At 34.0% G+C, this 12,567-nt stretch overlaps 1 protein-coding gene across 1 annotated transcript in view; it reads right to left on the reverse strand.

Annotated features, from left to right (window-relative positions):
* The window catches only part of LOC150079439 (polypeptide N-acetylgalactosaminyltransferase 13-like), a 54,458-nt gene that overhangs the window by 2,414 nt on the left and 39,477 nt on the right, over window positions 1-12,567 (reverse strand). Inside the window, exons 8-9 of the mRNA XM_090383070.1 lie at window positions 8,796-9,046; window positions 5,468-5,581 (exon numbers count right to left, since the gene is read on the reverse strand). Coding sequence (XP_090239196.1) covers window positions 5,468-5,581; window positions 8,796-9,046 — 365 coding nt within the window. The remainder of the gene's footprint in view (window positions 1-5,467; window positions 5,582-8,795; window positions 9,047-12,567) is intronic.

Raw genomic sequence — 12,567 nt, forward strand, 5'->3', positions numbered from 1 at the left:
AAGACTTTTGTGGATTTATTGGATGATTCTTTTCAATGGTAGTATGTTCAAGAGGCAACCAGACTGAGTAATACACTTGATCTGATTATAAGCAGTAATTATTCGTGAATTAAGAATCTGCAGATAAAGGAACCACTAGGTGGCAGTGATCACAGTGTACGGATGTGGGATTTACTTAAAGATGTCACTACCATCAGTGGTAAAAGGAAGTGTTTTTGCTTTCGTAAAGGTGAATACAGTGGTCTCAGACAATTCTTAAATTCTATACAGTGGGAACCAACTGATGATGTCACCAACAGACTGCAGTAATAATAATTCAGACACAGCATGAGTTTAAGGGTCTGACCAATTTGATTGGTGTGATGTCACAAAAGAACTGGATGCAAAAAATTATTTTGATATCATATACTTGGATTTCAGGAAAGCTTTCAATACTGTCGCACGTGGAAGACTACTGTACAAATTGGAGCAGTATAGCATTAAGGGCAAATTGCTACAATGGATAAAAGGATGGTTGAATGGGAGAAGACAGAGTGGTAATCAATGGATACTGCTCTTCATGGACTGATGTCATCAGTGGAGTCCCTCAGGGTTCAGTGTTGGACCTATTGTTGTTTTGTATATGCTGATGAAAGTATATCAGGCTTAATGTCCAAGTTTGCAGAGTTGTTTTTTTAGATCCTGTTGCTACTGCAACAGGATCTAAAAAAGTTAGGAAGTTGATAGCTTAAATAAATTCAAGGAAGAACTAGACAAAGTGTTGGTGCAAATGGATGGGTGAAATGGGAAGGCTTTTTCCTTTTTTTTTGGCTGACACTGTATAACGTTGCTTTCTTGCATCATATGCCTCTACTAATGCTAATACAGAAGTAAGTCTGTGACATGATTTGTGCCTCCCTCCACATCATGGGCACTGCGAAAGGCATAAAATGTCCCTTTCAATTCACCTACGTGTTGAGTTTTGATGAACAGGTGGTGCAGCATATATGTAGAGCCCAGTTCTTGTCCTGGTTGCCTACTTTACACACAAATACAAGAAGTAGGCCTTTCTTGCGGCTAAGGTGAACAACAGAAGTCACCCAGACTATACACACAATTATGGGATATATTAATCTTGTCCAACACAAATACTATGCAAAAAGTAGGAATCTCAAAGAAAACGACTGTGCACAGTATTTGCAATCCTCGAATACGTACTCGAGGATTAGTGCAAGATGCATTTGCAACAACTTATCATGTAATGCAGGACAAGGCGACACTTACCAATCACATGATAAGAGCATGGTGGTACTGAAATTTCAGCGTTGCTATGCGTTTTGCAGAGAGCTGTAGTTGATCATCATCAGCCATTTTCAATCCACTGCGGGATGAAGGCCTCTCCAGCAACTTTCCAGTTCCTTCTCTTTTGTGTAATGGCCTTCCATTTACTATTTAATACCCACAAACTCATGAATTTCATCTGTCCATCGGCACTGTTGTCTTCCAGGGTTTCTCTTAGTTCCTCTTGGATACCATTCTGTTATTTTCTTAGTCCATCTGTCATGTCTTCGAGCTACGTGTCCTGCCCAAGACCATTTTAGTTCTTTAGTTTTGATAAGAATGTCCTTTATTTGAGTTTGCTGCTTAATCCATGTGTTTCTCTTCTTATCTAACAGTCTGATTCCCAATATAACTCGTTCCATTCTTCACTGTGTAGTTCTCAGCTTCTCTTCCATTCTTTTGGTGAGTGCCCAAGTTTCACTTCCATAAGTCATGGTGGGGAGTATACATTGGTTCATTATTTTACATTTCAGACAAACTGGGATATTGCTACTCAGTATGTGACTATATTTCCTGAATGCTATCCATCCAAAATTTATTCTTCTCTTGACTTCCAGCCATTTATCATTATTACAGCTAATAACTTGTCCCAGATAAGTATATGACTCCAACTTTTCAATTACTGCTCCTTCGATCATTATGTCCCTTTCTGTGGCATACTTGTTCATCATTACTTTTTTTTTTAGCCATATTCATCTTTAGTCCAAAATCCTTACTAACTGTGCATAACTGATTAAGATTTTCCTCTAATTCATTGGGATCGTGGCTTATGACCACAATGTCATCTGCAAATCGTAAATGGTTTAAGTACTCTCCATTCACATTGACTCCTTTCTGCGACCAGTCTAATCTTCTGAAAGCTTCCTAAAGGGCAACAGTAAACAACTTCGGAGATATTGTCTCCTTGTCGAACTCTTTTCTCAATTTTAAATTTGCTACTGTCTTTGTCTAGTCTAATAAAGGAGGTAGCATTCTCATATATTTTCTTCAAAATCATAATATATGGGGTATCTATTCCTTGTCTTTCTAGTGCCCGAAACAATGCCTTATGCTGTATGGAGTCAAATGCCTTTTCATAATCCACAAATGCCAGGCATAATGGTGTTTATATTCATTTGCTTTCTCCATTAGCTGTGACATTACGTGAAGGTGATCCATAGCTGAGAATCCTGTCCTAAAGCCAGCTTGCTCTTTCGGTTGATTCTCATCAAGTAATGACCCTTGTGAACAACTTGTAGATGTGGGATAACAAGCTAATTGGTCTATAATTTCCAATTTCTGATTTATATCCTTTCTTATGCAGCAAAACTATGATTGCATTATTCCACTCTTTAGGCTTCACACCTTTTCTAATGCATTTTGTGAAGAGTCTTGCCAGTTTGTGTTATGTGCTCTTCCTCCCAATTTTAACAACTCTACAGTAACTTCAAAGTCCTTTGTTTTCCCTTAATGCTTGTTCTACTTTTCTTGTGTTAAATCTTCTTATGTCCTCTCTGAGTCTCTCTCTAATGGCTTTGCATAACTCAGTATACTCAATTTTCTCCTTGACAGTGTTTATCTTGCTCTTCATTTGTCACCTTTGGTTCATCATAAAAAGTGTTTCTTGACTAATTTTCTCCTCTTTGGATTTCTTTTTCCTTATAGGTTTCTTGGGCTTTATCACTTTCAGAAAGTTGTAATATTCCTTGTCGATATCTTGGTCTGGAGCAGTCTGCACAAGCTCAAACTTGTTCTTAAGTTCCAGTACATGCTTTTTCTCTTCTATTATCTCAAAGACCTTCGTATTATTTACTTGAGTCAGTTTATTCCTTTCTTTTCCTACATCTATATGAAGTGGGCATCTTACCATTCTGTGATCTCTTCCAACATTTACCTTATTCAGGATGGTAACATCACGATATATCTTCTGTTAGTGAGGATGAAGTCGATTTCATTAGTTGTTAATCATTTGGACTCTTCCATGTCCACTTTCTGTTCACCCTTTTCTTGAAAAAAAGTGTTCATTACTGACAATCCTTGAGATTCTGCAAATTCCACAAGTCTTTCACCAATTCCAAAATTTCCTATAGTTCCCCTTTCTGCGCTGTTTTGTCTTTTTCCAACCTTAGCATTGAAGTCCCCCATAATGATAGTGTAGTGGGTTTTCTGCTCATCTAGAAGACTCAATTTTGGTGTACATTTCTTCAACCTCTTCATCATCATGGCTCGATGTTGGTGCATAAATCATTATAACCTTTAGCTTGTACCTCTTAGAAATCCTGAGTATTAGTCTTGGTAATGTACTTTGTAATGTACTTTTGAACCTTGGTAATGTACTTTTGAATTCCAAAATGTTGTTTTTTATATCCTTATGGACCAGAAAGCCAACTCCAGTTGATAATATACACTAACTTGCTAATATGAGACCTCAATTGTAATTCAAAAACAAGAGCCAATCGACAGGTTTTAATGTGATTTTTGTGTTTAGTAGCATAACACTTAACACGTTGACCAGTTTAATTATACCAACAAAGATTTGAGTGCCTCATTATCTTCAAATAACTACACATATTGCAATAATTAATATAAAACTGGGATATCTATCAACAATTTTGTAAGATAAAATGATGCCCAATAATTTAATACGAAAATACATTAATAATCCTATGTTATTATGGCTTTCATATACATTTAAATTTAAAAACCTCCAAGCTGCAGAAATATAAAATGTATGATGCTTTGGTTTGCCATTACAGAATGATGCATTTGAACTGCTTATATAATAGTGTTATATCTTCCAGAGTTTGAAACTTTTTAGTTGAAAACTTGTATGGATATAAATCATTCTACAGCTGTTGGCACTGGGGAAACTTATCACAACAAGGTTGTCAGATCTTGTATTGCTGAAGCAATAGTAATCCCTGAAACAATCCAACTGGGTAATGGCACTCAAATAAACAGTGGTATACTTCTCTGTGTGGGAAAGTGCCATTTATTTGAAGAAGGATGAGGTAACTCACTGTGGTTGCTGTTATAACTATTTACAGAATGATGCATTCAAACCACTTCTACAATAGTTGTAAAAGTATTCAGTTTGGTGGTGTATTTATTATTATAGAATCTGTAATAATAAATGATCCACTGTTATGTGCAAACCAGCTTATATTTGGAAAGAGAAAGATGGTAACAAATTGATTTTCATAGGTGGATCAACTTATTTTCTAGTTAGCACAATTGTCAGGAAGAGTAAAAGATCTTGGGAAGCAGATGAACTGCTCTGTAATAATTTGGAGGTGGGGGGAGTGCATTTTCATTCACAACTACTTTTTCTTATTCTATTTTCAAGACATGCATGGAATATGCATACTTAAAAAAAGAGTTCAAGAACTACTGCTGCAACAAAAACCTCAAAGCCCATATGCAGCAGTTTTAAATGATAACTTTAAGGTGTCACTGGTATATCCACATCATCTGGTATATCCACATCATCTTGTTCTGGTTAATGACAAATCAATATTTGAAGCACACCTCAAAAAATTTTAAGGGTACTATATTATAAATCTGTCTAAATAATTTGTATTTAATATTGACTTTACAGTGAATTAGCATCTTGGGTCATATTGTGGCAACATTGTTGTGTGCACACTGAAAAATCCAGAATTGCTTACAGGAGAAAAACATCCATAATCACTTCATCTGATATCAGCTAACTACAATCCCAATTGAAGAGGCTTTTAAGAATTCCTCCAGTTTCCAATGAGTTTCAAACCCAGACATCTCTAAATGGTAATAAGTGGTGAAACCACAATATTATTAGGGGATAGGTACCCTCGTGTGTACATATGGAGGGGCACCTCCATAGCCAGGTGGGCAGGAGCAGCAGTGAATAGCACACCCTTCTTGATTAAGCCAGGGTTCGAGCCTGTGACCACCAAATACGGAGGATGCGGAAAGGTCAGGGAATGACCACCGCATATCCCTGGAGCAATATGGCCTTAGTTGCTAATGCTCCTAAAAACCAAATAAACAAACATATGGAGGGGATTAACACTATGATCAAAATGCGATTTAACCCCCCCTCCTACATATTAAAGCAGAGGAAAAACAACTAGAGCATAGAGTTATTACTATCATAATAGTGTATCTACCAGAAAATATACATATTTACCTGTTGAGGATAAGCTTCAAATACGCAACCACTCAATTTAACTTTGCCAACAGGCTGCTGACTACCCTTGACACCAGGTTTCTGAAAACACTTGCCATTCTTCCTGTTCCGAATCTACATTTATGAATAATACTGCTTTCATAGCTGTAATCAAAAGCAACTTCACCTCAGAAAATTTTTAATTAAAATTGAATATGATATTGCATCGATATTATTTAAAATTATATTTAAAATTAATTTTTATTCTGTAAAATTCTAACAATCATATACAACCTGTGTGTGAGAGATCTGTAATGTTATACTCTTAGCAGGACTTGGTAGCCAAAAATCAAGAGGAGGGGGGCACAAAATTGATCAGATTCCCTTGCAAAACTGATTGCTTCTCTCCCAGGAAAAGAATTTTAAAAAATGTATATTCTTAACATTTAGTTGAACTTATATATTTCAGTACAACTGCATGTCTTTTTTTTAAAGGTGCTTTACTTTCCATGATATGCATGAAACTATTAAGCCCTCCCAGATATGCATCCCCCTCCACAATTCAGGGTCTTCTGCTACGTCACTAAGTATATGCTACAGTATGGTTTCTAATAAAGGTATTACAAAAAAAAAAAGGACAAAAGCAATGTGAAATAAATTTCTAGTCAACTAAGTGTTCACTGATATCCAATAGTATCTCTTGTCTTTACTATTCTTATTCTTCCTCCTGTTAGTGACTCATGATGTCCTCGGAGCTAAGTTGAAAGGAGCAGAAGTAAGGAGGCCACATTACAATTTTAATTATTTAAATATTTCAAAAATCTTCAAACATCTCTTATATATATGAACTGTGTATTTGTTTTAAGTTTGAATATCTTCATATTTTTTAGTAATGCTGTGGTATGGATATAGATGATAATGTGATATATAAATTTATATATCACATTATCATCTAAGGACATTGCACTGTGTGTGTGTTCACAAGCCACCCCTGTACATTGTGCAGCTCAAAAATCCAGAATAACTCAAGGAAAAACTCTACTGCCTCTGCCTCAGATGGGCTAATTACAGCCCCAAATGAGGAGCCCTTTAAGAATTTGCTGACCTCCAACAGGATTTGAACCTCTCTCTCCCCCCCCCCCCTAATGAATGATAAGTAGCAAAATCACTTTGAAATTAAATGATAATTGAACATTTTCATTCTTGTAACTAGTAAAATGCTGATTTTACAGATTACTTTTTTTATAAAAAATTACAAAATGCCAATTAATAAATAGAATTACTTTTCTAAAAAAGACTGGTAATTAAAAACTTTAATTGAAAATGAGAAAATAGAGAGCTAACAAAAGGTTTTAAGCATCATTTGTGAAAGGTTGGTTGGGTTTTATTGGTGCATTAGCAACTGAGGCTATAATGCGCTTTGTGAAAGGAAAATTGCCACGTCGTGTGTTATTAGAATACAAATATATCACATTGCAAGTTGTAATGCTATTATGCAATGCCATAAAGCTATGGTGAACAAGAAAACTTTTTTTAAAAAACAATTAGAACTACTAAAAACCATTATATATGGATGAATTTATAACAATTATATTATTCTCTGAACAATTCATTTAAAATGTCTTAATTTTAAATGTAATATTAATAAATCAATATGGACATGATATTGACATATTGCCTACCCTGATTTAAATTCAAAAAATTAAAGCAGTTATCTTGTTCTAGTTCTAGTTCTACAGTATATTTCTGTAAGGATGAAATTAAATTTTAAAAGTATAATAGAGCAATATTATAAATTATTGCACATATCATCCACCATAGTGAATAAACAAGCAATGTTTGATAAAATGGAAATGAGCAAGAACAAATTTCTACTTACTCAGAAAGACACATCCAGGCAGATTAGTAAACCAAAAATCTGTTTAGGCTAAATGTAAAGCATTTGATAAAGAGCAACATCATTAAGAGAGGAGGAAACTGGAGTGAAATACATGGACAGGGCATGTTGGCGAGGCTTCTTACATTGATCCATGGAACACCGGAACTTTGACAGATGATATGATGCTGATAAAGTTCAAACAGAATTTGAAAAAACCCAAAACATTTTTCAGAGATTAAGAAAGTTGGGCACCTATCAGGTGACCTGCCACCATTTTTGCTACACTTTGGGGTGCCACTACTGCCAGGTTAAGTGTGGTTATCTTGTGCAAATAAATTATATGGATATGTAATGGACAATTCCATCTAAAAAGGATAATATACCCACAAAGGATGAAGTTTTGCAGGAAATAATTGTTTGTGTGTTTTAATCCAAACAGATGTGGCATGATGTTGCTACATATTTTGTAATATGAAGATCAATTTTGCATAGGTTGCAAAAGGTCAACTTTATGCTGGTAATAAAGAAACTGTCAGAAATTATATATGTATTAAAGTCATGTACCTAACTCAGTTTTGTGAAAGATAGGCTTGCACAACTGAGTTAGGTTCATGACTTTAATATTACTATTTTGCCACCTTTATCAACCTTTTGTATAATGTTGAGTCACTGTTTTGGAATTGTTTTAAGTATACTGCATTGTTCATAGCTTAAATTCAGCTTATTGATAAATTATGTATTAATAAAATCAGAATGGTTGTATAAGCTTGGCTGAATTTTAATAATACCTACATTTAATCATATACATTCACTGTATTACAAATTAAAACTACCTGAAGTTAAGATGATTGCCCTGTTACAACGATTATGCTCTCAATCCTCACAAGTAGCACAGTGATTATTTCTTTCACACTGTATGGAAAAAAGACTTTGGTTCAAATTCCATCAAGATGAGGAATTTTTACGAACTTTTTTTCATCACATTCTGAATGAGTTAGTTGATACTGGAAAAGGTTGCACAGTTGCTCCCTCACCCAGAAACTTTGATTTTTCCATCCAGAAAAACAGGTAAACTGATCAATAGAATACATGCAATTTATATTAACATATATAATATTATTCAGATTGTGAATGAAATTCTCACTATGCTGTTTTTAATTAACGTATCAGTATTATGAAAAATATTTTAAAAGGTGAGCTAGTCAGGTATGGAAAGATAAATCAAAAATCTTATTAAAAGCTAATTTCGTGTATATAAAATTTATATTATATAAATCACTTCATATGTGTAAGAATATGAGAAACTGACATAACATTATCTTATGCTTTTTGATATGTTTCAACAAATTAGGATGAAAATTAATTTGTGCAGAAAAATTCCACTCCACTGATGTATAATTATTAAATCAGTATATAGCTAAACTCGTTTTTGCAAAATGTGTGTGTGTTAATAAATAACTTTTTTATTACCTTTCCAAAGAACCGTTGTTTAGTTGGTAAGAAATGTTCAGGCCAGACATTTTCCAGATACCACTTAAAACTCTGACACTTCAACTTTTCTCTAAGAACAAGTCTCTCTGTTACATCTGTTTTACTTTGAATTTTGCCTGCTCCTGAAATTGTTTTTAAGAATTCAATCTTTGATAAATCATAAACCGAACAAAATTCTTTATCAAAAAGGGCTTTCAATAAACAATGTGAAATTTTAATCACTTCAAGTACTATCAATAAGAAAAATTAATTTCTTTAAAATTTAATATTATTAAAGGAAAGTTCACAGGATTGATCCCACTCCCAACTCCTCCTCAAAAAATTCTATATACTATACATAGAAAATGGATTTTCAAAATTCCGGAAATAATAAGCTCATTTCCCAAAGGATAGTTGGAACAAACTTCTATCCGTTGTAGTGGAGGTCGAAAACTTAAAGAAGTTCAAGGCAGAATTAGACAAGCATTTGGAGTGAGTGGATGGGTGAAATGGGAAGGTGTGTTTTTTTTTTTGGCTGATACTATATAAGCTTGCTTTCTTGCATCATATGCCTCTACTAATGCTAATGAACATTAAAAAAACAAAACTTTTTTTCTCATAATGGTTCAACCCCCCAATATGCATGTTGGGATCCATGTAGAAATCTACCTTTCAATATCCAACTCCAAACTCACAAAACCAGCTTTTCCTTTTCCTTGTTGAGCGTTGTAATGTACACACTTGTACATTACTCAACACTACAGAATCTAAATTTAATATTTTACTAAATAAGTAAAGTTTGAAGTTATAAATATTATTTTATAAAAAAACTACTTACATTTTTTATCAGCGGCCACACAAATTCTTTACGAACAATTTGTGTTTTATTTATTAATCAAAATTAAATGACACTTTTTTGAACTTCGTTTCTTGAAAGAATTTTTTCCTTACATAAACAAACTCCTTATCAGCCAAAGGGGAAATAAAAACACTACCTGCCTCATTTGTCCATTCCTTCTAATAATTTATCTTATTCGTTAAATTTATTCAAATGCCTCCACAATGTCAGATGGAAGTTTGCTTCAACAATCAATTACTCTCTGGCTGAAAACAAATTTTCTCACATCTATCCTATAACTATCCTTTTGCAATTTAAATTTATGTCCCTTTATATGTGTTGTGTCAGCAAGAGTTAGGATGCGATCTGCATTTAATTTACTCAATCCATTTAAAGGTCTTAAACACTCCAATCAGGTTCCCCCCCCCCCCACTAGTGCCTAGTTTCCAGAAACTACAATTTGCACAACTTAAATCTTTTATGGTAAAAGAGCACCCTTTTTTTGTGTCTTTGAATAATCTTGTTGCTCTTCTCTCTGTACCTATTCCAACAGATCTACATCCTTTCTAAAACAAGGCTTCCAGACCTGTATGCAATACTCAAGATGCTGCCTAACCATTAACCTTATACAATGGGGCAATCACCTCCTTCCTTGCTGGCAAAATTCCTGTATATCACTGACAAAACCCATAAGCTGTTCTAGCAACCTATCTGCATTGCTCAGAGAACTTCATGTCAGACTACAATTATCCCCAAGGTCTTTTTCTGTTTCCTCTACCTTCAATGTGGTACCACCTAATTGATATGTTAATCCAGAATTACTGCTGCCCATATGCAGTACCTTCCATTTGTCAATGTTCAATTGCCAATTCTCAGCCCTTCTGTCTTGCAGTATCACATCCTGATTTCTGTCATTAACATACACCGCCAACTTTAGTATCACCTGCAAACTTGGACATTAAACTTGATCAATATCATTAATAAATATCAAAAACAAAAAGGGTGCAGCACTCAACCAACAAGGGACTCAACTAATAACATTAATCCAAGAAGAGTAGTACCTGTTAATAACATTTCTTTGCCACTCAAATATCCCTTGAACCAAAGCAGTAACTTGCCTCTTGTGCCAAAGTGCTCCAATTTGTGCAGCAGTCTCATTTTAATGAAATCTAAGTATACAATGTCAAAATTCTTTTTTGTATTCATTTCCTTTGTTACTATGTTACAGTAGCCAATCAGATTGGTCACTGACTCTATTATTTTCCCTGGAATAGAAGTCAAGCTTACAGATCTATAATTATTTACTTCTCCCTTTGATCCCCTTTGTGAACATGGGCAGCACTTGTTCATTCCAATCCATAAAAACCTCCCCTGAATCTAAGAATGCTCTCATAAATATGGCTAAAGGTATACTTATCTCTTTTGCTGCTTCTTTTAATACAACTGGACAGATTCCAATCAGCAATTTCTCAACAATTTCTCTTCCACTTTTCTCTCAGTTATCACAAAATCATTCAGCTCCCAGTTGTAAGTTGATATACTTCTAACATGCTGATCCATAAACACTTCATATGTAAATGTAGATGTAGTTTATTCAGTTTGTTAGCGACAAAAACAGGATCATCAATAGTTATGCCAATCATATATAGTGAACCAATGTGGTTCATTCCTTTCCTTCTAGTATTAACAAAAGCTTTTCTTCACACTTCCAGCCAAACACTTATCATAATCTGCCTTAGCCTGCCTAATTGCCTTTGTAACTTGATGGCAGACTAGTTTGTACTTACTGTATGCTTCTCTGTCCCCTGATAATTAATAGTCATCTCATGAATTTTGATTCTCTGTCACAAGTCTCATTGGTTCATCTGTCATCAATTTAAGTCAAAACCTTGAAGAGTACCTGTTAGCTGGCATGAAAAGCTTGGTAGATTGTACAATCACTTTTCTGATCTGAATGCTTCCCAATTAGAATTTGCAGGTGTTAATATAATTTAAAAATTGTCTAATCAAACAAGTGATGCTTGATTTTTTGGCATCTTCAACCTTTTGTTGCTTAAAAAGAATAAAAAATTTTTAAAAGATTTTATTAAATTAAACAAAACATATTTTCAGTATTACTATATAAACATGATAAATGTAGTATATTAACATAATAATAATGTATCATTAATGAAATTTATTGATGCCGTGTTAAACATATGCACACATAAAAGACATTAATTAATGTGTCAGCAAGTAAAGTGGATGAATAATGTTGTACTGAATTTAAAAAATAAAAATACAAGGAGAACCTGCAAATACAAAGATGAACAGCTAGACAGTGAACTGTAAAGAGTGGCCTATCTGCCTTCAAAGGTTGCACTTATATATGAAATAAATATCACCAAATTGCACTGGGAATGATTTCTATAAAGTAAACAAACTACATAATTAATGATTTCTAGAATTTAGTCTCCATCCCTTTCCCAAAGCTAAAAATCAAGAAGGATGGTTGTATTCAGGACTTTAAAAAGAAGTGATATAAGTGGAAATGTGTTTAAACAGGAGCTATCTCTAACCATTAAAAAATGCATGGCACTTCGTAGGATTGACCATGGGACCTGAAGAAAAGAGTATTAAAAGCAGGATAGCACTATAAGTGGGAGTGTTACAATATGGGAATTTACCATATATATGGAATATATAAAAATAAGAAAAATGTCAACTTTTGAAAACTTTCAAGATGTAGAATAATATCAATTTACAGTGATGCAGAATTTCTTGTTTAATGACAATACATTAGACATCACTTTCATAATTTATATTCTCAATTACAATAAACTCTTGATATTTGTGGCTTAAATTCATGGGTAGTTTCTCTGCAAGCCTATGTAAAATAGGCTAATGTTAAATTTTCAGCATATATAAGCACTTGTCTCGTAGTTGTTCTGCAGA

The sequence above is a fragment of the Mastigoproctus giganteus genome, chromosome 10, assembly GCF_048544385.1.
Source record: "Mastigoproctus giganteus isolate SK-2022 chromosome 10, ASM4854438v1, whole genome shotgun sequence".
NCBI classification, from domain to species: Eukaryota; Metazoa; Arthropoda; class Arachnida; order Uropygi; family Thelyphonidae; genus Mastigoproctus; species Mastigoproctus giganteus.